The following is a 26,219-nucleotide window of genomic DNA, read 5'->3' on the forward strand; positions in this document are numbered from 1 at the left end:
ACACTGTGGCAGCACGTCCGGGACCGTGTCCCACAGAGAGTGGGTATAACGGCCCAAGAGGCACGCGGTGTTAACTGACCGCAATCCCAAACTCAGGGAGGAGAACATCTTCTTACCATATTGCTTGTACCTCTTGGATACAAGATCGGGGGGAGCCGTCGGGAATGCGGTCTGGGATTTAGAGGCCTGGATAACCAGGCTCTCGGGGGTGGGTGGACAGGAAGCAAGGGTCACCCGGAGCCGGGCGGTGGCGTCTGGCCACGTTCCTATCTACAGAGGGACCTGTAGCGGGCCTGGACCAGGTGCCCAGAAGAACGGCAGACAAGGCCTCATTAAACGGCAACAGAGGCTCCAACGAGCTTGCCTGCAGTTTAAGGACCTCAGGGAGGAGGTTAGTCTTCACGGCCGCGACGGGGAGCTCAAGGGATAAGGCCGTGGCCGCCCGCGTCAACACCACACTATAGGCTGCCCCCTCCTCCGTAGCCACAGTAGCAGGGGAGACAAAGCAAGTGTCTGGCGAGGTGTCCAGACCACTGGCGTCCCCTAGCTCGCCTGTCCAGTCCTGAAAAGGCTGACACTCTTGTGCCAGAGGGTCCTCAGACCCCTCCCAATCCGCCTCGCCACCCATCTCCTGGTATTCAGGGTCAAAAGATGGGGCCGGATCATAGAAGTAAAAATCTCCCATCGGCGGCGAAAGCGGCGTCGAGCGACGCCGCTCCGGCGTCGGACCCGGACCGATGAGAGAACTGGGGACGGCGTTGACCGTGGTCCGCGCCGGGGGATCACACCCTAGCAGCCGGCGAGGTCATAAGGTCGACCGGCGACGACCCGGATGCGGGCCCGGATACGGTGGAGTCCTGAGGCATCGGGACCGAAGTCGCCGACGGCGCCGGGGCCGGAGCACCCGACGGCGCCGAAGCACAAGGCCCGCTTGGGCTCCCAGTCGGGGCCGCAGGGCCCGAAGGCACCGCGGAACCCGACAGAGGAGTGAGCGACCTCATGGCCGAGAGGAAGGCGTCAATCTCCTCTGGCGTCGCGTGCTGCCTAGGGACCAGCGGATATGGAGCAGGCTTCGACGCCTGCGGCTCCGGCGGAGCCGCGTGGGCGGTGTCGCCGAACCCCCAGCCGCGTCGCGCGAGCGTCGGAAGAGCGATGTTGCTTCTTCTACTTCTTGTGTCTCTTACCTGAGGACTTGGAGCTCGAGGAGTGTTGTCGATCCTTCGAGCCGTGATGACTCTGGCCCCGCGACCGGTGCCTGGACCTCCTCATGGACCGGGACCTCGAACGGCGACCGGAGCTCGAGGCGCTTGCGGGACCGCTCCCGCCTAGCCTTCGACGTCAAGGCCCAGCAGTTGGGGCACGACTTGTCTTCGTGGTCGGGCCCCAGGCAATGAAGACACCGGCGATGGGGGTCGGTAACCGACATCATTCGGTTGCAGTCGACGCAGGGTTTAAACCCGGGCATCCCTCCCGGCACTGTCGGAGTCGTTCGACTTCGAAAAAGAAGATCAAAAGATCAAAAGTTTAGTCAAAAAATGACTAAAGGGTACCACTGTTCCCGGATCGACGCTTGCTAGCGCGGAAAAAATAGGAACTGACATCAGTGCGCGAGGGCGGCGTCTAAGTACTCCGGCGATGTCATCCCGGCGCCAACGACGCCGAGCCGCAGACGACGCCTACCGACGCCTACCGACGCGCAAGGGTACTGCTATGCAAAAGTTTCCGGATCCAGTGTGACACCTGGGAGTATTCTAAGGTAAGGAATGTAATACTAACCTGTTTCTTTCAGATACATTGCGGTGATAATAAACCGTAAAATCTGTTACAGACCATGTGTGAGTGTCGCGTTAAGTCTGAATATACCAATGTGCAAAATACAAAGGGGGAATACAAATGCAGTGAATTAAGCCAGGTATATATATATACTATTTGTGGAGAAACAGTTTTTCATGTTATGGACTTTAAAATTACACGGAGAGTCTGTTTTCCATGTTCATACAAAGGAGGGAGGAGTATGTGAGAAAATGAACAGTATTTAATCACATGGAGGTCACGGCATGTCATCTGATCAAGACCGGGTTCCCCGGTCGAAACGCGTCATGTCTGCAAGAAGGAAATAAAGCACTCGGATTTTGAAACTTACCGTTGTGGTCCGTTTCCTGATTTGTGCCAAGAGGTGCTGAGTGGTCGGGGATCGTGTTTTCATACATTTCGGCGGTTGTCTGCTGCAGCCGCCGCTGAATGGACCCTTCCTCACAAGCTGGTCGGCTCGAAAGCAGCGGATACCGCTTTGCGGTGAATTGGCTAACTCGGAAGGAGTAGAGTGAGCCAGCCCCCCGGAAGTCAAGTGAAAGTTTCCATCAGTGGAAGACGGCGTCAACGCGACCTGAGGGAAGTACTGCGGGAGCCGGAAGGGATCGGAGGATTTTTTCCAGGCTACGGCTGCTTGTCCGAGGTGAGCGATATCGCCGTTGTAAACAGCTGTGCTATATAAACTGCAAAGACTAATACCGCGTGAGGAGTTACGGAGAGGAGAAAGACAACAAAGCGACTGGGGGTGAGAAAAATATACCCAGGCAAACGTTTGTTTAAAGTTCATAACTGTTCCTGTAATTGAATACACTGTAATGGCGGAAGCAGCAGACGTGCTTCATGACCGTGAGGCAATTGCGGATGCATTGTTCTCAAATTTACCTGCAATCACTGGGAATAAGGAAGGTGCCATTGTGGAGGCAGATAACAAACAAACCAATGCTAAAACTTTATTGAAAAAATTAGAAAAATTACAAAAAACAGAATTAACCAAATGGTGGTGTAAGTCCCTCCAGAAATATAAAGAAGCCGGGAGAGTGCCGAGGGGGTTGAGAGTGTTGATAGCTCCATCTTGTGAAAACCCCCAACCCCCTAATGCTACAGGAATGGGCCACAAACATTCTGGATGCATCAATGTACATGGTATGCATTCTTATAAAATACGCTGAAATAGAAAAGGCAGAGGAGGTAAAACAAATTGAGGCAATAATTCAAGAACTCGGCACTTTAGAACAACAAGATTTTATTAAGAAAGATAAAGAGAATATTAAAAAACGTATGGAAAAACATGAAAATGTAATCAAGGAGCGAAAGGTTTTCAAATTCGCCAGGGATAAAAAAAGACTACGAAACTGGGAGAATATTCACTTTTTCCAAAAGTTTGACAATGTAAAAAGAAAAGCTCGGTTTCCCAAGACAGCAAGTACATCAGTGCCAACAGTGAATGTTAGTATTTTAACTGACACGGAGGCAAGTTCCATAAATAGCAGTGTGGAATCAGATTATGATATAATGACAAATGAAGGAATTGATTATGCTGCCAGTTTTACCCCATCGGAGGAATTGGAGTTTATGATAGAAGATCGGAGACAAACCCTGAGGCCGAGGATACCGTTGAAAACCAAAGGTCCAAACGAAACAGGCGCAGCAATCAAAGGCGGAAACGCAAGAGGCAGTTGGAGAGTGAGAAGAGGGAAAGGGAAAACCAAAGCAGATCAATGAATATGAACAGTTATGCTACCAACAATACAGTCATCAACCTTAGTGACCTGGACCTTGATTTTTTTTGTTTGAATATCTTTTATTGCTTTTTCTGGTATGTTGCTCACAATACATAACATCCGAAATGACATTTTATCATTACATCACATAACCGTATTAGAACATTCGTATGGACTACAGTTAGCCACAGCGCACATCTACATGCTTTCTATTGTATCCAGCAGATGCTTATCCGAGGGCGCAGCCTCTGAGAAGTCACTCATCATAAAAGTGACCTGCCCCTCTGGGGAAGGGGAAGGAAAGGAAAATAGCAAATAAAAGGTAAAAGTGTGAAAGACCTGTCCAGGATCAATGCAGTATAGGAAAGTCCAAGGTGTAGTGCCAACAAGGAGCTACATACAGTTTTAATTCGGAATATTGATAATATGCAGCAGCAACAGCCAAGTAAAGGCAAGAGATAAGATATGCACATATCGATATTCAGAACATTGAAACCAATTTCCCAACGAAACAACAGTGGGACACTAAACAAGAAAGAAAATCAAAACATAAAGTAAGAAGCATTAGGAATGCATTAGGGCTCGGGTTTGTCTGAGTTTGAGATAATGGCATTGTAAATGGCAATGTGTTTTAGGCATGTGTTTTGGAGTGGAAGCATGTGGTGTGTGTTGGAGATATGTGTGTTGTATTGGAATGTTATCAATGGTGGCATGATGCACTTTAACGCATTATCTTTAAAAGGTAAAGTGCAGAATAGTGCGATAGGTGCAATATTAATTGGTGGATGCGTTGTCAATTGGTGTGTGCATTGATGTGTGGTGGATGTGTGTGCCTGTAGGAATTGTGCAGTGATGGCTGTTGGTGTGTGTGGTTGGTGGAAGCGTGTATGGACTGCTCACCCTGCATACTCATACTGCTCACCCTGCATACTCATACTGCTCACCCTGCATACTCCTACTGATCACCCTGCACACTCCTACTGATCACCCTGCACACTCCTACTGATCACCCTGCACACTCATACTGATCACCCTGCACACTCATACTGATCACCCTGCATACTCATACTGATCACCCTGCATACTCAGTGTGCTCACCCTGCATACTCAGTGTGCTCACCCTGCATACTCACAGTCTGCTCACCCTGCATACTCACAGTCTGCTCACCCTGCATACTCACAGTCTGCTCACCCTGCATACTCACAGTCTGCTCACCCTGCATACTCAGTCTGCTCACCCTGCATACTCACAGTCTGCTTACCCTGCATACTCATACTGATCACCCTGCATACTCATACTGATCACCCTGCATACTCATACTGATCACCCTGCATACTTATACTGATCACCCTGCATACTGAGTGTGCTCACCCTGCATACTCATACTGATCACCCTGCATACTCATACTGCTCCCCTGCATACTCATACTGCTCACCCTGCATACTCATACTGCTCACCCTGCATACTCATACTGCTCACCCTGAATACTCCTACTGATCACCCTGCATACTCATACTGATCACCCTGCATACTCATACTGATCACCCTGCATACTTATACTGATCACCCTGCATACTAAGTGTGCTCACCCTGCATACTCATACTGATCATACTCATACTGATCACCCTGCATACTCATACTGATCACCCTGCATACTCATACTGATCACCCTGCATACTCATACTGATCACCCTGCATACTCACAGTCTGCTCACCCTGCATACTCACACTCTGCTCACCCTGCATACTCACACTCTGCTCACCCTGCATACTCACAGTCTGCTCACCCTGCATACTCACAGTCTGCTCACCCTGCATACTCACAGTTTGCTTACCCTGCATACTCATACTGATCACCCTGCATACTCATACTGCTCACCCTACATCCTCATACTGCTCACCCTGCATACTCCTACTGCTCACCCTGCATACTCCTACTGATCACCCTGCACACTCCCACTGATCACCCTGCACACTCCCACTGATCACCCTGCACACCCCCACTGATCACCCTGCACACTCCCACTGATCACCCTGCATACTCATACTGATCACCCTGCATACTCATACTGATCACCCTGCATACTTATACTGATCACCCTGCATACTTATACTGATCACCCTGCATACTGAGTGTGCTCACCCTGCATACTCATACTGCTCACCCTGCATACTCATACTGCTCACCCTGCATACTCCTACTGATCACCCTGCATACTCCTACTGATCACCCTGCATACTCCTACTGATCACCCTGCACACTCATACTGATCACCCTGCATACTCATACTGATCACCCTGCATACTCACAGTCTGCTCACCCTGCATACTCACAGTCTGCTCACCCTGCATACTCACAGTCTGCTCACCCTGCATACTCACAGTCTGCTCACCCTGCATACTCACAGTCTGCTCACCCTGCATACTCAGTCTGCTCACCCTGCATACTCACAGTCTGCTTACCCTGCATACTCATACTGATCACCCTGCATACTCATACTGATCACCCTGCATACTCATACTGATCACCCTGCATACTCCTACTGATCACCCTGCATACTCTTACTGATCACCCTGCATACTCTTACTGATCACCCTGCATACTCAGTGTGCTCACCCTGCATACTCAGTCTGCTCACCCTGCATACTCACAGTCTGCTCACCCTGCATACTCACAGTCTGCTCACCCTGCATACTCACAGTCTGCTCACCCTGCATACTCACAGTCTGCTCACCCTGCATACTCACAGTCTGCTCACCCTGCATACTCACAATCTGCTCACCCTGCATACTCCTACTGATCACCCTGCATACTCATACTGCTCACCCTGCATACTCATACTGCTCGCCCTGCATACTCATACTGCTCGCCCTGCATACTCATACTGCTCGCCCTGCATACTCCTACTGTTCGCCCTGCATACTCCTACTGATCGCCCTGCATACTCCTACTGATCACCCTGCATACTCCTACTGATCACCCTGCATACTCCTACTGATCACCCTGCATACTCCTACTGATCACCCTGCATACTCCTACTGATCACCCTGCATACTCTTACTGATCACCCTGCATAATCTTACTGATCACCCTGCATACTCAGTGTGCTCACCCTGCATACTCAGTGTGCTCACCCTGCATACTCAGTGTGCTCACCCTGCATACTCAAAGTGCTCACCCTGCATACTCAGTGTGATCACCCTGCATACTGACACTCTGCCCACCCTGCATACTCACACTCTGCTCACCCTGCATACTCAGGTGAACTCTGCTCAGACTATTAATGTGCACTAAAATGTAAAAAAAAACATTTTAGCTGCAGTAAATTGACAACAAAATAAATATTAACACCTTAGCTGCTATGGAACGTCCAGCTCCAGTGCTGGACGTTCCATTGCGCAGGTGCAGTTCGAACGTTCAACGGCAGCACTACGGAGGTAGTGGTGCCGTCGGCCGTTGATCGTGCGCAGCACCTAAGGTGTTAAAGAGCACTGCGATACACATATACACTGACAGGGACAGCTGCGCCACAAAGTTGTTGTGATGCTTGTGCATGTGTTTCCCACATGTTGTTTTCAGTATTAGACTGCCAGGATAGGCTACTTAATGTTTGTTGAACATTTTAGCTGCAGTAAATTGACAACAAAATAAATATTAAAGAGCACTGCGATACACATATACACTGACAGGGACAGCTTCGCCACAAAGTTGTGGTGATACTTGTGCATGTGTTTCCCACATGTTGTTTTCAGTATTAGACTGCCAGGATAGGCTACTTAATGTTTGTTGAACATTTTAGCTGCAGTAAATTGACAACAAAATAAATATTAAAGAGCACTGCGATACACATATACACTGACAGGGACAGCTTCGCCACAAAGTTGTGGTGATACTTGTGCATGTGTTTCCCACATGCTGTTTTCAGTATTAGACTGCCAGGATAGGCTACTTAATGTTTGTTGAACATTTTAGCTGCAGTGAATTGACAACAAAATAAATATTAAAGAGCAGTGCGATACACATATACACTGACAGGGACAGCTGCGCCACAAAGTTGTGGTGATGCTTGTGCATGTGTTTCCCACATGCTGTTTTCAGTATTAGACTGCCAGGATAGGCTACTTAATGTTTGTCGAACATTTTAGCTGCAGTAAATGGACAACAAAATAAATGTTTAAGAGCACTGCGATACACATATAAACTGACAGGGAGAGCTGCGCCACAAAGTTGTTGTGATACTTGTGCATGTGTTTCCCACATGCTTTCAGTATTAGACTGACCTATGTGTCTATAGATGGTTCTAAGAACACACTAATGTAAGTCATAAGACAACAAATGTTTAGTTTTAAAAACATGTGAAGCTAGTAACTGAAATGCAGAAACGAAACTATATTGACAGAAACAAAAGCCCTCCTGCCCTCATAAAACTGAAGGGAACATCTGTTTAGTCTTAATTACTTCTTATCGCACGACCAAGCCAGCTCTTTAAGGCCAACACTTACACATGAAAGAATGCAGACGAACGCGCGCCCACCAAACTCACTGCAGACTGGTGAACGCACCCCGACCATCTGGATTCTATTACCGCGGCACCCTGACAGCTCGTAATTGAAAATTTATTGCACTCCCCTGCGCATAACCGCACAGAAAATGCAGGAAGTGCCAAACCTAAAATATATATGGCCTATTGCGTCAAGGCTACTACAAACACAGCACCGCGAGGACCAATTACCATGCAGATTGCAAAAATAACTACTGAAAAATCTCGCGCACTGAGGAATTTTTGCTACACTATTCGAAGCCCCATAACAAAACGGCTCGGAGCTCCGCCCCACTTCTGACGAAGTGGTGACGTAGGCCGAGCCCTAAAAAGCGGGTCCATAATTGAAAATTCAATCATGTGTTATCGTTAGTGTAAGACATCGCTCGTGTGGTATGTACCGTGTGGGGGCTAGGAGGTGTGTAGACATCGCAAAGGCAGGACTAGCATGGGAGGTGGAAGGGACAATAGATCATGCAACGACTATGATCCGCCTGCGGCATATCGGGAGCAGAGCGTCCGGTACTCGGAATAGCGGCTCTCCAGTATGACCTAATAGAGGCGGCTCGCATATGGATGCGGGACATGCAGGGGTATCTCGGGGGCCACCGCCACCAGCACTGCCACTCTCTCCGGTAGGATCGGCTATGGTGTGTTTATGGAATGCTGAGCCTATGACATGCATGGTGAAAGGCCTTTAGAGTGTCATCCCAAGACTGTGCTATGGGGTATTTCCTTAATCCCGCTGTTTCTTCCCTGTGCAGTGTTGTGCTCTCCGCTCTCGCCCAGTTGTCAAAGGAGCTGCGCCACTGTGCCACTCGGGGGCGTTCACTATTTTTCCAGCGCTTGGTGATTAATCTTTTCGCCGTAATGAGCCCAAGATCCCAAAACCTGGCAGAGACTTTCGTATGTTTCATCCTTCTGTATACACCCAATATGCATACCTCCCATGTGTGCTGCAATACCTCCCCGACACTCTCCCCCAGAGAAGCCGTTATGTTTGCAGCAAGGGGCATGACCATAGCATGTGTAAGAGGTCTGCAGCTACAAGCGTACATCGTGGGCATGCAGATGTTGTAAGTTGGAAATAACGATTAATCTTATCGGGTGACAAATACGCGCGTTGAATGATATAGAACTGTATAAGCTTGAAGCGGGAGTTGCGCGGAACATTTGTGGCGCCGGCCAACACCATTGCCCATTCCTTATCCGTCCACGCTCGCCCCCTGTCCTCCTCCCGTTTGTCCCGCAGTTTCTGGGAAGAAAACTGTGAATGAGTGAGGAGCGCCTGTGCAAGCCAGTGTACCACATGAGAGCCATTTCCCATAACATGTAAAAAATGTCTAGCAATAGGATATGTTCTGTCTTGATTAACAATCGCTCGCCTGTGTTGTTGGATTCGTTGATGCACAGGCAGAGTGGTGCTACCTATATATATTTTTGGACAGGGGCACTGTAGTAAATACACAACAAAACGACTTTTACAAGTCTGAAGACTGCAAACCAGGGGGAGATGAGGAACATGGCGGCGGCAGGCTAACGGCTGCTGCAGAGCTCCTCGCCCAAGATAGCACAATGCAGTTTCTGAGAGGTCGTTTCCCCATGTAGAGGACGGATATTAATACTACGAACGGTGAGGATATGAGTACTTCTTTTCTTCATATTAAGTTTGGAGAATAAACTCTTGTTTTGGTTTTCTTTTTTCCTTCGACGTTTCGTGAGATTCTATGGAGGCGCTCCGGGGCACTAGGACCCTGTAGTTGCGGTTCCGGAGATGCTGACGCGGCTCACGCAGGAATTCGAGCAGTGGAGAGCTTCGGGAGGAGGACGCTGCATTCCCCATTCAAGTGGCCCGTTACAGTCGGTAAAATCAGGTGACCGGCTGCGGGAGGCTCGTATTTGGGGCAGTGGTAGAGACTGTGGTAGCTGTGGCTTCTACATTGGGCATTGGCAGCGGACAAGAGGTGCGCTAATACAACGCGTGAAAGGCCCAATGTGTCGGGGGCTTTCTACTATCGAGAAAAGTACAACAATTGCCGGTAAGAGGCCCCAGGAGGGGGGGGCTTGCATGGAGGTAGAGGGTTTGAAGCCCATATCGTCTGAAGCTGCGGGGTCGGGTCAAGCCGACACCGAAGCCGGGATTGTGTCTGTGACTGTGGGTACTGACCTTGTCCTCCTGCCTTCCAGTACAGTAGTAGCCCCTAACGTTACATCGAACCTGACAGAGAGTGTAGTCTCTGGTGAAAGTGCTGGACATTCGGGAGAGATTAGAAATAGATATCAGTTAAGGTCCAAGCAGGCACTTAGGTAACAGGGACTTTGGGACTCAGGGGATTCAAGCGAAAAGAGAGGACCAATACCGATATCTCCTAAGCAGAGGAAGAGAGGGGGTCCTAGGAAAACAGGGGCAGTCAGGGGGAATAAGCAGTTTCAGGCTCAGAGGAGTACGCCCTCACTTAAAAGCTTTTTCAAGATTATGGAGCAAGCAGTTAAAGATGGGGAGTCAGCGGATAAAGCCGTTAACACAAACACCAGCACTGGGGCTGGCACCAAGGATAATACTAAGGCCAACATAAAAATAAAGACAATTAAGACAGTTGTAGCTGATCAAACTAAAGTTGACCAAACTAAGGTAACCCCCAACCCCTCACCTACACCTGTATTATCTGCCTTGTCTCTTTTGCCGCTGGAGAACAGGTATTCTGTGCTGGAAAGTATACCTTGTGAGAGCGGGGAAAATCAGACAATCCCAAAGGGATCAGTATGTAACCCAGAACAGGACTTTGCTCCCATTTCCAAGGTTGGGGAGCTAGAGATATTGGTTTTTTCAGTTCCCCCAGGGCTCCCTGCCCCTGCTCCGTCCGCTCCCCCTGCCCCTCCAGTTACAGCAGGTACAGCAGTTGTTTCAGCCTTCCCCCCTGCTCCCCTAGCCATGGTAGTTACTCCAGCTTTAAACCCCGTGTTAGAGGGGAGAGTAGTACCTATCACTGTACCTCAAACTGTTACCCCAGGAATACTTGCTCCAATGTCACTGACACCATTTGCATCTGCCTCATTGACAGAGGGGGGGGGGGAGGGGAACAGGGCCATTTCTTCTAATTTTTCTAATTCTTTAGCTTCAACTCCAGCCGTGGAAGGGGGAAATTTAACCCCGGTCGCATTAACTGATCCGTCTACACCATTGCCAGTACTACCGACCCCTTCGAATCCCCTCCCTGTAGCTTCACATAATTTTCCCATGTATTCTCCCCTCCCCTCCACTAGTTATACAATTAGTACAGCTCAAAGTAATCCGTGTTTGAATAGAGAGGTCAAAGATGTAGCGGCAGGAGGAGTGGAGGAGGACAGGCATGGTCAACTGTTCTACTCACTGAGGGAGGATCTGATAGAGAAATTTGCCACATCGGAGAACTACCAAAGAGGGCTCCATGACAGATTTGACATTTTGGAGGCAAAAATTGAGGGTATAGCGGCTCGTACCGGTGTGTTAGAGGGAAAGGTTACCTCATTGTCAGAAATATCAGTGGAGAACACTAAGGATATCGAGGCCCTTAAAGTTCAAAATCGTAAATTAGTTATGGACATGGAACGGCTGGAAATGCAGAGTAGACGGAATAATCTACGAATTCTGAAAATTACAGAGGGCGCAGAAGTGGAGGATATTAAGGGTTTTGTATGCCGTCTGTTACGGGAGGATGTACTAAAAGACAGACCTGACATAGACCTGGAAGCCGAGATACAGCGTGTGCACCGAGACCCCTTCAGACTGCATCCAGACCGCAAGGCTCCGAGAAAAATACTTGTCTATTTTCAAACGTATGCGGTTAAGGAACTTATCCTTAGTAGATGTCTTGCACGTTCTTCTCTCCATTACCGTGCTAATCCCTATCAAATTAGATCAGATATGGGGGGAAGACTGCGCAGAGGCAATGGGAGTTGGGTTCTAGGATGCCCGGACTCCGATCATTGGGCGCACAGGTTCAAATGAAGTTCCCCGCACTACTAAAGACCATGTGGAACAACAAAATGCATAACTGTAATTACCCAGAGGATGTAGATGAATTGTTGGTGGGGATGAGAAAATAGTAGGGTAATAAGTTCATTTAGAATGTAATTATCTTTTGGCGGGAGGGAGCGATAGACGGAGGGGCAAGGTGGTGAAGGGAAGTAGGGAAAAAACTAGAGAAACTTAGAAAGTGAAAAAAAATTAAAAAAAATGGGGGAAGGAAGTAAGGGACGCAAGCTATAGGTGCTGTATAGGTCTAGTAAAAAAAAAAAAAATAATAAAAGAAGTCAAGGTGTATAAGCATTAAAAATAGAACTAAAGTGGGTGGGGATAAATTCTACTGGATGTGCTCTGGGCTGGGAGCTCCCTAGGGCGTCGTATACGCCAATTGTGAAGTGAAGGGAGGGTTCCTCGGGGGGTGGGGGGAGGTGAAGTTCCAAGGGGGGGGGGGAAAGGGGTAAAAATAAAAAAAATGTCCTCATATGCCAGAATTTTATGTTGTAAAGGTTTGGAATATCACTACAAGTCTATACAATTATTAGTCAAAAGATCATTATTCTATCAATATATATATGGCATCGAGTACTAGAATCCTATCATGGAATGTAAATGGATTGGGAATCCAGAAAAAACAACAGAGAATATGCGAGTTTCTCAGGAATTCTGAAGCATTCTTGTATCTTTTGCAGGAAACACATTTAGAGTCGAAGGAGTGTGCGCAAATCTTTACCAGATATAATTGGGTCCAGGAAGTCCTGTGCTCTAATCAGAAAGGGTCAAATAGAGGTGTAGCCATCATAGTACGGGCACATAAAGGGATAAGGGTGACCAGCTGGGGTACGGAGCAGTCGGGAAGGTGGTTGGCAGCAGTACTGTCTGTTGGAGGTTTTACTTTTCTTTGCGCTGTGTACTATGGCCCTAACGAAGATAACGCAGTGTTTCTTCAGAAGCTACAGGAGTATTTGACACAGTATACAGTGCCAGTCATACTAGGTGGAGATTCTAACTTAGTGTTTGACCAAGATCTAGACCGCACCTCGAAGGTGAAATATAATCCCCCCAATAAATCCATCTCAGCACTAAATAGTATTATTAAAGAATTTGTTTTAGTGGATGTCTGGAGAACTAAGCATGGTAATCATAGAGAGTACTCCTTTTTTAGCAAAAAATATAAAAAAATTCCAGAACTGTTTTTTTTCTGATAGATCAAACTTTTCTTTCAGACATAGTGTCTGTATCTTATATGCCAGTAGGTTTGTCAGACCACTCTGTGGTGGAGTTGGAAATGAATTTCAAAATTAACTATACAGTGCGGCGGTGGACCCTGGATAAAACAATGCTATTAGACGAAAAAGTTAATTTAAAAATCAAAGAAAGTCTCTCTGAATTCTTTCGGTTTAACGTTGGGACAGCTTCAGAGCGTATTGTTTGGGATGCATCAAAATCCTTCTTAAGGGGGGGTCTTTAAGACACAGAAGGTTTCGATAATAAAACGTAGAAAAGAAATAGACATCCACGATCTAGAAGAGATTAAAAATAAGGAACAGCAACTCCAACAGGCAGCGTTAAATGACAGAGGTAAGATCCAGGTATTAGAAAAGGAACTGGGCGAGATACAGGCACGTCTTAAGACTCGTACTGATAAAATTAACAGGGACAGGTGGGAGGTGAGCAAGCTTCGTAATTTCGAATATGGGGAAAAATGCGGCTCGCTCCTCGCATTGAAGGCTAGATCTGAGAGAAGCAGAAATAATATTATGTCGTTAATTCAGGAGGAAACAGGGTCAAAGCTAACAGAGGACTCCGAAATAAGGGATGAAGCAAGAGGGTTTATGGAGGAACTGTACAAAGAACAAGATATGCCTAGTGAAGATGTATTGGAAAATTGGTGGGTAGAGAAAGAATTGCCACAGTTGAGCGAATCTGATAAACTTTACCTAGTTAAAGCTATAACGGAGGGAGAGGTGAGGACCCAATTGAAAAAAATTACTAGAAACAAAGCGGCAGGCCCTGATGGGCTGCCGACCGAAGTTTACAAGGATAACGTAGAGGAGGTAGTAGGCCCACTTGTTTAATCATTTAATAGGATTCTCATAGAGGCGGATTGTATTCCTGATACTTGGGCTGAGGCAACAATAACATTGCTGGCAAAACCTAACAAGGATCCAAAAAGAATAGCTTCATACAGGCCTATCTCGCTCCTTAATTCAGATTCCAAAATATATTCCGGCATTCTTTCGACTAGACTCGCAAAAGTAATTAAATCCATCATACACTCAGATCAGAGAGGTTTTATACCTGGACGCCAATTAAATGAACTACCATATCAGGTTATAGGGGCCATAGACTTTGCAACTAAGAACGGGCTTCCACTGGCTATCGTCGCGATTGACGCTGCAAAAGCCTTCGATCAAGTCAATTGGAGGTTTCTGTGGAAAACCATGGAAAAATTCGGATTTCCGGACACATTTATCAAGGGGATTGAGACTCTATATAGACGGCCTAGGGCTAAAGTTTTAGTTAACGGAAGTCTAACAGATTGGCTACATATTTCAAGAGGAACAAGACAGGGCTGTCCCCTGTCACCTCTTCTCTTTGATATTTACATAGAGCCTTTTGTTTGTTCCATAAGATCTGACCTTAATATTTTACCATTTGTGTTGGGAAATTTGGAGCTTAAGACGGCACTATATGCCGACGACCTTTTACTTTATACGTCAAACCCTGATGAGGCTATCCCACGCTTAATAGAATTGGCCAAAGATTTTGGTACAGTGTCAGGGTACGGAATAAACCAAGATAAAACCGACATCATGTGTTGGAATTGCCCGTCCCCCATATTAGAGGCGAAAACAAAAATAAGATATTTGGGGATTCATATCACTCAAGCCTTGGATGAGGTAGTGAAGGTCAGTTGGAATATAGTATTAAAAGAAGTTAAGAAACTCTTGACTAGATGGAACGCTCTGCCTTTTAATATCTATGGCAGAGTGAATTTGGTTAAGATGATTATTTTACCAAAGTTAACTTTCTTATTTAATTCAATTCCTCTCGGTTTTGATAAAAAGGATATATAGCTAATCTCCAAGGTCAGATAGGCTCATTTATATGGGCTACTAAATCCCCTAGAATAGCATGGAGAAAATTGAGGAGGGGTTTGAAATTAGGAGGATTGGCTCTACCAGATTTACTTTTTTACTGTTATGCTTTTCAGTTCAAAAATTTTAGGCTCCTGGCAAATAAATTGGACTCGTCATCCCATGGTAAACTTTTTCAAGCTATGCTCACAGACTTGCCAAAAGGCTTAGATTTTTTTTTGTTTAAATTTGGAGACCAGAAATTTTTTAAGAAGGTTCGTTTGAAGGTCCTGAAGACTGCGCTCGTTGTATGGCAGGCGATGCGAAGAATCTTTGATATTCCCTACTAACATCATCTGGCCCCCATTTGGGATTCTCCAGGTACCCCAGAATGCTATTTGGATAGGTTAGCTATTCCATTGAAAGTTGCAGGTTTCTTGCAGTGGGGTGACCTGTGTAATCACGGAGAATTATTAAGTTGGGAATCTCTTCTTAACCTCACAGGAGGTGCTATTTCAAGGTTTAAGTTTTATCAGCTGTCTTCATGGTGGGAAGAGCAACGTGGGGGAAATACAAGAGAGGTTGTAATGTTGGAGCATGTTAACAGGGGAGGGGGCTGGAAGGGTGAGATATCACACTGGTACACTATAATGTTATACGAGAAAGATAATTTGGGAGCAGAAATAGTTAAACTCTGGGGGGACTTAATAACTGAGGATTCGGGGGAAATGGTAAAATTATGGACGGATTCTTTTGTTCTCTCACAGAATGTTATAAAGCCCTCTAATCTAAGGAGGAACCATGTTTATACAGCGTATAGGGCATATTGGACTCCATCAAAGCTCTCAAAGATCTCGGTAGATGAATACCTATGTCCCAGATGTAAGACAGTAGCAGCCGATGATAGGCATATGTTTGCGGAGTGTCCTGTATTGGAAACTTACTGGGAGGAGGTTGCTAGTTCCTCCCTCAAGACTATGATATCAGAGATAATATTACACAATTGATGTTTTATGTTCTTGTCATTGCTAGAAGGGAAATATGTAGGGAATGGAAGTCCGCCAGTCCTTCGAGATTTGCGGACTGCCTTAGAAACATTATGGTGGTGAGTGGTTTGGATTTGTCGTGTGGCGGAGAAAGGGCAAGTAGGGTATGGTCTCCACTGACGGCATGGTCTGAGAGCTAATTCGGAACCGAGCCCGATGATTATGCCAGAGGTTCTTTTGGTCCTATCCTCCCGCAGGGCAAGAATCACCGCAAACGGGAGTGGGATGGGAAACGACCTACCTCTGGGTGACCTCCGTTGGCTACTTGCAGACTCCAGGGCGGGAACAATTAAGTCTGAGGTGGTGGCCCGGAGAAAGCCTTTCTAGAGTCATATTGCTGGTGGCATTATATGAGGACTAAAAAAAACAAACAAAAAAAACCCTACTTTTACAAGTCAAAATGCTTCTAATGGTTACAGTTTTGTTAAAAAAAATTCTAAAATCTGTATGGTTCATGCCGTGTTGGCAAGCCTTACATTTAGTACACTTTTTAAAACCAGGTTTCTGTTGTTATATATATATATATTTACATATATATATATAAAACTTGAAATCTGGTGAAATTTAAAAACAAATATTCTTTGGGTTTGCAACATATTACAGATGTGTAATGCCTTCGTGGGGTTTGAGTGATACAATAAAAAATATAGGATTCCAACTGGTTGAAAATCAGTATGTCTCAGAAAATTCTTCATGCTTGAGCATTACAGCTATAATGTAATGGAATGATACAGTTTCTTGTTTAGGTTTTGAAAACACTGTATAGGAATTAACTTTAAACGACCATGCCAACATTTTGAGATATTGGTACTGTGTATAGTTATAAAGGATAGCATGTGCTACCAGAGTCCCGACAAACAGACAAAAAAATAAAAACACTGTACCTTCTTTAATTTGATTGGCTGTAGAATCTGATCCTTCTGCTGCTTCCAAATCATGCGTAGGCTGTTTACTATTTTGAAGCTCTGTATGACTGCTGAAGGGAACAGTTTAATGCGATAATGGTTATTCGGGAAAAGCTACATGAATTTTCTTAAATATACAATTCTGCGTTAAATTAAATAAATGTCTTTCTGTTGCTTATAAAGCAGAACCTCTGTAAAATGTAATGCAGCACGTAATATATACTTTGGGTGGCTCTCAATCAGCATCCGGAAAACCATCAAGCACGTTCTGGTCACAAGTAAGCTGGACTACAGAAACACTGTCTATGCTGGGACCAACAAAAAACTCACGAGAAGGCTGCAGACCATTCAGAACTTGGCGGCCAGAATAACTGACAACAACCTACGCGGCACTCACATCACACCACACATGAATGAGCTCCACTGGCTCCCCATTCACAAATTAGCACAATTCAAACTCCTCACTCACTCTTTCAAGGAACTACATAACTCTTGCCCAGCATACTTCAACAACTGCATCTGCGTTCACAAACCTTCCAGACTCCTGAGTATTTGCACCTGCACTCAAGGAGACACAACCCTATGATAGGTTTGCTATGTTGATTAAATTTATTATAGCACATGACTCACCCAGAGGGGTATCTCAGCGCTACAGACAGTAAGAAGTGAATTCAGTTAAAATAGAAATGATTTGATCATGTTCCTGAATTTGCGATATTCAGTCCAAAGACGGACATGAAGAGGTAAGCTGTTCCAGGAAACCGGATCGAAGTAAGAACTGGCTCTGCCGTCGCATCAAGTTAATAAAATATGGGTAGGCTTTCCTGTTTTCAGTTTCTATTTTTGGTAAATTCTGGTGGGGTTTTGTCAGTGTTTTCAATATCTTAAAAAACAGTTATCAGTGGTTACACATCTTTGCGCCACTAAAAACAACAGAAAATGTGTTTTTCTGGTGTTTATGGAACGTTTTGCTTTTATTATTGCTTGCTTTCTGCACTGAAAGAACATGGTATATAGACAGTGTACTTATAGTGTATATGAGGTGCAAATAGATTTTTGCAAATTAATCTTATTGTAGTTCACCATACAATACTTCTTCAGTGAGTCTTTGGGTCATGTGCGCTCGCTCTTTCCTTCCCATGTGAACTTCTGTGAAAAGGCCCTCTCAGCATTCCTAGCCCATTGGGTTGAGAACCAACAGCTAAGGGACACAGTTGGGATGACTCTTTCTTTGATTCCACATAAAGCACGAAATGATAAATATTTGTGTTTTAGTTCCTGGGAATAAGACAACAGTGCACCAGAATGGACTAAAAACTCAATAGCATTCCTCATTAACTCTTAAGATTGAAAGATGCTTTAAGCATACCATCTAACAAGTGGCAATGATCTACTACAGGGAATCACTTCAGCTCGGGTATCAATTTTGACAGTTCATCACACAACTTTTTTATATACATAGCTGAATCACTGCAAATACAAACAGTATCACTCCAATCTTTGTTGAACTTGGAAAGAACCTTTTTTGCGGAGCATTACAAGTGACACTGTGTTCCATGTTTTCCAAAAGTCTGGTGTCATGTTTTCACCACTATCCCAGATGCTTGGTGATATATATACTTGTCACTATACCTTGCGTTGAATGTTTAAAGACTGAGGTGTTGGCAATTCACCTACTATCAATACTGACCCACTGGAAACTATGGTCTGATGTATTATGGGTGTTTACACATTCTCTGTGGGTAAATGTGATGACACATATTAGGAAAGATGTTTATGAAACCATCCATTTTACCTATCCGTGAAAGAATCAAATGCAGCCAAAATATCAAATATGAGTTTGATATTTCCTGATTCTCTATAGTTTATAAAATAATTAAATCGACCTAAAACTTGAAACTAAACCCTGCATCTTTAGACCAAAGGCCACAAAACTGAAAAAGTAAAAGGAGGAAGAAACAACATTTTAGTGGCATCCCTAAAGAACAAAACTCAAGCAGAATAATGTTAGCCAGTCTTTCTTACTGCTAGCTTGTATAACAAAGTTACATTGTATTGACCCCCTTCAGGAAGAAAAAAATGACTCTTTCACTCTCTTTGACTGGCATTTAGTTTGTGGTTGTCCAGGTGTTTTTTCAGTGTTTATATGTTTTCACCGGTGAGGGCTATTTTTCTTTCAGTGGGGTTGTATCAGTTATTATAGGTTTAAACCTAAAACCCCATAGCCTAAATATGGGGCACATTCAGCAATGCTTTGTCCATGGACCTTAGATTTCTGGCAGTGAGGTAGCGTTTGAGGTTCTGCTGAAGCTAACTAGGGCCTTTACCTCTTATGGAGTTGTAGGTAATACAGCAGATTTTAAAAGTTCTTCTCTGCCTGACTGGTAGCCAGTGTAAAAATGTCAACAGTGGGGCTGAAGCAGCGCCAGAAGCAAGGTTGAAAACAAGCATGGCTGCCGTGTTTTGCACTACTTGTAATTTGGCCATAAGGGTCTTATTGGTAGCGGCCAGTACTGCATAACCACAGTTTAGACTGCTGATTATTGGCGCCTGGACTAGCGTTCATCTATCTGAGAATGGGAGGTAAGGAAAGGCTCGTTGTACTTAGCACATGGTATGAAAACAAATACCAGTAACAGTCAGGCTCTGCTCTTTCATAGACAGTGATTCATCTATTTTTACACCACGATTTTTAACTGCCTGTCTGGGGGTCAAGACTGCACCCAGTTCAGAGGGCCACCACTCAACAGACCAGAGTGAGTAAGCCTTGCCAAACAACATGAGCTCCGTCTTACCAACATTCAACTGTAGACAGTTGGCTGTCATCCATCTTGAAATAGCTAATACTCCCTTTGCAAAACGATCTTTTGTTTTAGCCAGATCTTTAGTGAAAGAAAAGATCAGCTGGGTGTCATCTGCGTATGAAATTATATCAAAACCAAATTACTCTGCGATCTTAACAAGGGGGTCACGTATATGTTGAACAACATGGGGCACAAACAGGAGCCCTGCGGTGTACATACTTGTCAATTAGCATATTGCAGGATTTAAAAACGGCCAGGAGGTTTGAGTTTTATTTTCAAAATACTTTTGAAGCCATTTAAAGGATGTCCCATGGATCCCTATGTCTTGTAGTCTCTGTTTCAGACTTGGGTGCGATACAGTACCAAAAGCTGCGGACATGTCCAGCAGCACTAACATCGATGGAACACCAACATCGAGCGAGTCTTAGTGAGCCAGTGCCAGCCAATAGTGCAATCTCTGTACTATGGTGGGTTCTAAACCCGGAATGGGAAAGGTCCAGGAATTGGCTCACCTCAAGGTAGGCAGTCAGCTGGTTAGTCATTAGACCTTCCAAACGTTTTCCTAGAAGGTTCAGAAATGAGATTGGACGGTAATTACATAGAATATTGGGATCAATATTTGCTTTTTTTGGATGGGTAATACTTGCACAGATTTTCACTCTAAAGGAATAATTCCTGATTCCACTGTTAAATTGAACAGTGTCTGAATTGCGGTAGCAAGCTGGTTGGAAAGTAAGGAAGTAATCCTGGGAGGGCAAGGGACTAGAGTGCATCCGAATTTTGCCTTTTCTAAGGACCTATGGATCTGCTCAAGAGAGAAATGTTCAAACTTAACTAGGCTGAAGTTACCAAAATTAGTCCTTCTAACATCAATGCCTTCTTCTATGGGGGTAGTGAAGTTCTGATATATCTGTTGTATTTTTTCACTGTAAGCAAGGGAATCACATATTTCTTGTGATGAGAGGGTTGATTGACAGCAGGTTTGGGGATTGGTGAAATCATTTAGGATTTTAAATAACACTTTTGACGAATTGCCTGCCTGTTCGATTTGTTTCGTAAGGTAACTCTTCTGCGAGGACTTTATATTATGTTTATAACTTCAAAAGGACACTTTATAGATATATCTGAGTTTTTTGTTCTTTGCCATCTTCTCTCTAGTTTATTACAAACAGATTTTGCTAGCTTTAGTACCGAGGTATACCAAGGTGCTGGTGGTCGTTGTTTGGTGTTAGCACTCCGTTTAAAAAGAGCAATTTTATCAAAAGCTGCTATTAAGGCCTTATTATAATCAGTTGAAGCTAGATTAACATCTGGATTGATTACTCCTGAACCTGGTTTAAAACTCTCTGGGAAGGAATCCGGCAGAACTAGATGCCATGATCTTCTTTCTGTCTTATTGCATTGTTATTACACTTAGGAGAAGCACAGCCTGTGTATTTCCCGGTTCATACATTCCTTTCTCCACTCCTGCAAAAGTATATCTATGTGACTTCATGTACATGACTTTCCGACTTTTCACAGGCTAACTTTTTCTTCAATTTTTGCATCTTCTTTAGTTCCTTTCATGTCATTTTTTTTCTTGTTTACTTTATCAGCTCTTCAGGCAAAGAGTGTTGTGCTCGTACATCAGTTAACATCTAGAGAAAGCTTTGAATCAATACGTTTGAGTTTTGCAGTCTGCTCCAGCATCGCTTATGCTCCGATTGCCTTAAATTCGGGTTAATTCAGCTCCCACCTTCACTATGAAATCTTGAATGACAGGTCTAAATAAATATGTGGGTTAAAACCATTGTCAATCTTGACAGATTTAGCATGAACGCAGTTTACAAGTATTTTCTCTTATTTTAAATTCAGTACTTAGAAATAAGACCACAAAAAGTAGGGAGATAGAACGGCCACTGCAGAATTTACGTTAGTGCAGCTGTGACTGACTGTTACAGACCACAACGCTAAACTGAAAAAATTGCAGAAAGGATATCCTTGGAAAACACAGAGGGGTGATCAAGGCGTAAAAACATTCTCTTGGTCGGCATGCCAGAGCAATGTCTGGCTTCCACAGGTTTGGAGGGGATGGTTCCGACCCTCTATAGGTTGGAGTGGGCCCACCATGTGCTTGGAAAACCGCCTGTGCCGGGAGCACACCCCAGAACGACAGCGGCACATCTTTTGAATTTTAGATACAGTGACAAAATCCTACAGTGTGCATGCTCGCATAGGTCCTGGCAAGTAGAGGGCCAACTGGTTAACATTTATCCGGACTATACAGCGGCAGTGCAACGCCAGAGGGAGACATTCAGAGTGGTAAAATGGCAGTTGTGTCAGCTCAACATCAAATATGCCCTGCTGTTGACAGCATGTGTATGCTTCACGACAGAGCCTGGATTTCATTTTTTCAATAGACGATATAGGGAAGGTATGGGACTGGTTAGAATGGCAGGGCAATCCGCTGTCTGAAGTGCATGAGGGGGGACCTTTCCTATGGATGGCAAATAAAGAAAAGGAGACGTCACCCACATCGGAGGGCCAGGGGATTCCAACTTAGGCTGAAGTGCAAATGGAAAGAGACAAAGTTGTAGCAGTTTTAAAGAAGGGGATTCTCATGCCATGCTCGCGAGAAACCAGTGCCAGATGCTGGACAGAGACTGAACAAATCGGATGAAGGTGCAGTGGTCTCCGGACCGGACACAGAGGAGTCTTCTAGGCCGGTGGTTACTCCAATAACCGCAAATGATGTCTTATGACAATGTGGGCATGAGGACAGTGCCAAGGGGGGATCTCAGCTGGTGGGGGGGGGGTGTAAAGGTGAGTGGTCTGTTTTTTTGTTAGTGCCAATGGACTGTGCCTGTGGAGCCTCACTTCCCCAGGACTTAACGCTTTGTACAATTTATGCAGTTAGTATTGGATACAGGTTCTGCATGGTGACAGGTAACCAGGGCATTGGAGAGGTGGGTGGCTTTAAACAGGCAGCATGAAATGGTAGGGAGGGTGGGGGATTGTGGAAAGGTGTGTCAACCACAAATTATTTGGGTGCGAGATGTGTGCTAGGGGACCTTTATATAAATCCCTAAGAGGATGTAGAATATGCCTATGGACTTGAGAGAGGGCACCTCCCCTAAAATCTCATCCTGGAATAGTAACAGGCTCGGCAATACCTGAATAGATGGGTAGTGATATTCTTGCCAAGACATTCCCCAGACCTTATTCTGCTGCAGAAAATGCATCTAATTGGTAATAACTGTAGATTTCTGGGCAGAAGGCGATATCACACCCTGGTCCATGCAGGATACTCCATGGGATCAAGGGGAACGGTAATCCTAATACGTGGGTCCCTACTGTTCCGGGTGGTTAGAACATGGGTAGGTCCTTTAGGATCCTGGATGGCATTGGAAGGTGTTTGAAATGGAAAAAGGTTGATAGTGGCGTCCTGGTACCTGCCTCTGGTTGAGGGCCTGAAATGGCTGGAGGTCTGTCTGGCTGATATCCCTGATGGTGGTAGGTGGAGACCTCAATCTTACTTTACAACAGGACATGGATAGGGTACTTCACACAGGAGGCCCCCTACCCGGAGAGGATACATGCCTTGGCAGATTTACGTAGGCACTGGGGCTGGTTGACCTCTGGAGGGCTGCCCATCCCGAGGCCAGACAATATTCACACTCGTCCAATGCTGCCCGCTCCCTAGCACGACCGGATTATTTTTTAGTACCTCTGCCCCACAAATGTAGGTTTCGAAAAAGAAAATGCTACTTACCAGTATGCATCTGTTCATGGCATGTAGCGCTGCAGAGTTACACACTGTGCATAGATCGCCACCTAGTGTTGGGCCCGCATGTTTGCAGTTGTTTTTGTCCTGAAAAGTCTTTGGAAGTCACGAGATAGGTGACTCCTCCTTTGGATTACACTGCGCATGGGCATCGGCTCCATCATTAGATTGTTTTTCACCAGCAGGGAAATTATGGAGTTTTGTAAGAAACAGGAAGGATGCTCATGTAAGCTGTATCTAATTAAGATAATACTGGATCAGATAAAAGTAGCCGCGGAGGCGGGTAGGCGTGTGAAACTCTGCAGCTCTACATGCCAAGAACAGATGCATACTGGTAAGTAGCATTTTCCGTTCAAGGCATATGAGCTGCAGATTATCTTTCTTGTAGAAGGGGCCTTAGGAGGAACAGATAACGCACGTTTAGCTTTGTGGTAGCAAATCTGTATGCATTTGACAATCCACCTAGCTATCCCAGATTTTGATATGGGGTTGCCTTTGTGTGGTGGTGAGAAAGACACAAAGTTGTTTAGTTTTACGAAAGGGTTGTGTTCTTTCAATGTAGTAAAGCAATGCTTTTTGACATCTAAGGAATGAAAAGCTCTTTCTGCGACTGTTTGTGGCTGCGAGAATAATATAGGCAGCTCTACAGATTGATTGAGATGGAAGGGCGAAATGACTTTTGGAAGGAATTTAGGATTGGTTCGGAGAACAACTTTATTATGATGCATTTGAAGAAAAGGTTCTTGAATGGTTAATGCTTGTAGCTCACTAACTCTTCTTAGAGAAGTAATAGCTACTAGGAAAGCAACTTTCCAAGTTAAGAATTGCAGTTCACATTTATGTAAAGGTTCAAAGAGAGGCCCTATTAACTGTGTGAGAACAATGTTTAAATTCCACACAGGTGAAGGTGGTGCTCTGGGAGGAATTATTCTTTTGAGGCCCTCCAGAAAAGCCTTTATGGCGGGTACTCTAAAAAGTGATAGATGTTGTCTACTAAGAAGGTGCTGTGTAGACTCAGAGGTACTGGGAGGTTGGATGTCGAAGGATTCGCTGTTGGTTTGGGCGAACTCTTTGATGATGCCGAAGAGTTCCTTGCTGTGTGCGTGGGCAGCGATTCTGTCCTGGAGTGCCTTCTTCCTTGAATGTCTGATGAGTTTGTGGTGGGCAGTGGTGGCTGTTTTACAGTTGTCGAGGTAAGCTGGGGTTTTGGAGTTCCTCCATAGTTTTTCGAGGCGTCTGCAGGCAGTGGGCGCAAAGTCACTGAGGGTGGTGGTCAGCTGCTCGTCGGAGTTCTTGCTCCAATTCCTGCGGTGGAGCTGGGGTGGGCGTAAATGAGACATACACTCAAGAAGAAACTTGAAACCAATTTAGAAAAAATAACAGGTATTTTTATATATATTTTAACACAAAGAACTTCATAATTCAGTAAGTACTTTTCAAGATATACATTGGAGAAAGAAACATATACTGCATACAGGTACTTGCAATCGTATTTCGGGGTTCCCCTTTAGGACTTAAGGTGTTAGCGGGCCGAGGTCCATTGTACCACCAGCAGTTCGGGTTTACCTGCCCAGGAGTATCCGGGTGAAGAGGTGCTGGACGGGTTGGTAGTCTTACAATCGACACTGCAGGAAAAGAGGGTGACCACCTAGAAACAGGCTACAGAAGGGAACTTGGGGACAAGTCCGGGAGTGCCAACCGGGTCTCAGTTTGTAAAGAACCCGGTGGTCAACAGAAAGGGTGAACTGGACATTGCGGTCGGTGCCTGCAGGTTGCAGAGAAGTGGCTCTTCCACTTCAAGGGAGAGGTTCATGGCTTGGGGAAGTGCTGGTGGCCCTCCAAGGCTTTTGGAGGATGCACAGCTGCAGGACGAGTTAGGATGTCCCGATTTTCAAGTGAATCCTTCCTTCGTACAGCACATCAGGCAGCCCACCTTAGGGAAGTAACACGCCTGGTGGTGTAACATGCCTACTTCCATATCTTATTTTCCTTTATGTCCTTGTGCCAAATGGGCCTCACGGTAGGGGTTGCCATCGCCCAGGTCTTGGGGAAGCCAGAGTCACATATCAAAGGTGGCAGGCGCTTTGAAGCCTCTGGCCTTGGTATGCAGCTATTAACAAGCCATTCTGTGGACAAGGTGTAATGACCTCCTGCCAGAGCACACATTGTTTCTGACCTCTGACAGCACAGGCTCCCAACTCCAGTGGGTGAGAACGTGTTTGTGGTGGCAGGTTGGACAATACCAGTCAGCCACCACACTAAGAGGCTGGCAGGGTTTCCGGTGGGCCCCCACTAAGGTCAGGCATCAGTATGGATTTATAAAGACAAAGTGCTTGATACCAAACACTAAGGGTTTCATTGAAGCCATCATGTAGCTAATGACCAGTGCCCAGTACATATACTTAAGATGGCTTTCCTGTTCACTTGTACTATCTATTAATTGAACTAGACAGCACAAGGCCATACCTGCTCGTGCAGATATTTCCAAACATGTAATATTAAGCACCCTGCCTCAGAGTTATAAGGCCTGCTGTTGGGGTG

At 45.3% G+C, this 26,219-nt stretch overlaps 1 protein-coding gene across 10 annotated transcripts in view; it reads right to left on the reverse strand.

Moving 5' to 3' along the window:
- NBR1 (NBR1 autophagy cargo receptor) overlaps positions 1-26,219 on the reverse strand; it is a 657,239-nt gene that overhangs the window by 149,982 nt on the left and 481,038 nt on the right. For 7 of the 10 annotated variants that reach the window (XM_078645308.1, XM_078645311.1, XM_078645312.1 and 4 more), the window contains one exon: positions 17,091-17,182. In XM_078645308.1, the coding sequence (XP_078501434.1) occupies positions 17,091-17,182 (92 nt within the window). The remainder of the gene's footprint in view (positions 1-17,090; positions 17,183-26,219) is intronic. The other 3 variants (XM_078645309.1, XM_078645307.1, XM_078645304.1) reach the window with 1 other exon arrangement.

This window comes from Lissotriton helveticus, chromosome 5_1, assembly GCF_964261635.1.
Source record: "Lissotriton helveticus chromosome 5_1, aLisHel1.1, whole genome shotgun sequence".
Lineage (NCBI taxonomy): Eukaryota > Metazoa > Chordata > Amphibia > Caudata > Salamandridae > Lissotriton > Lissotriton helveticus.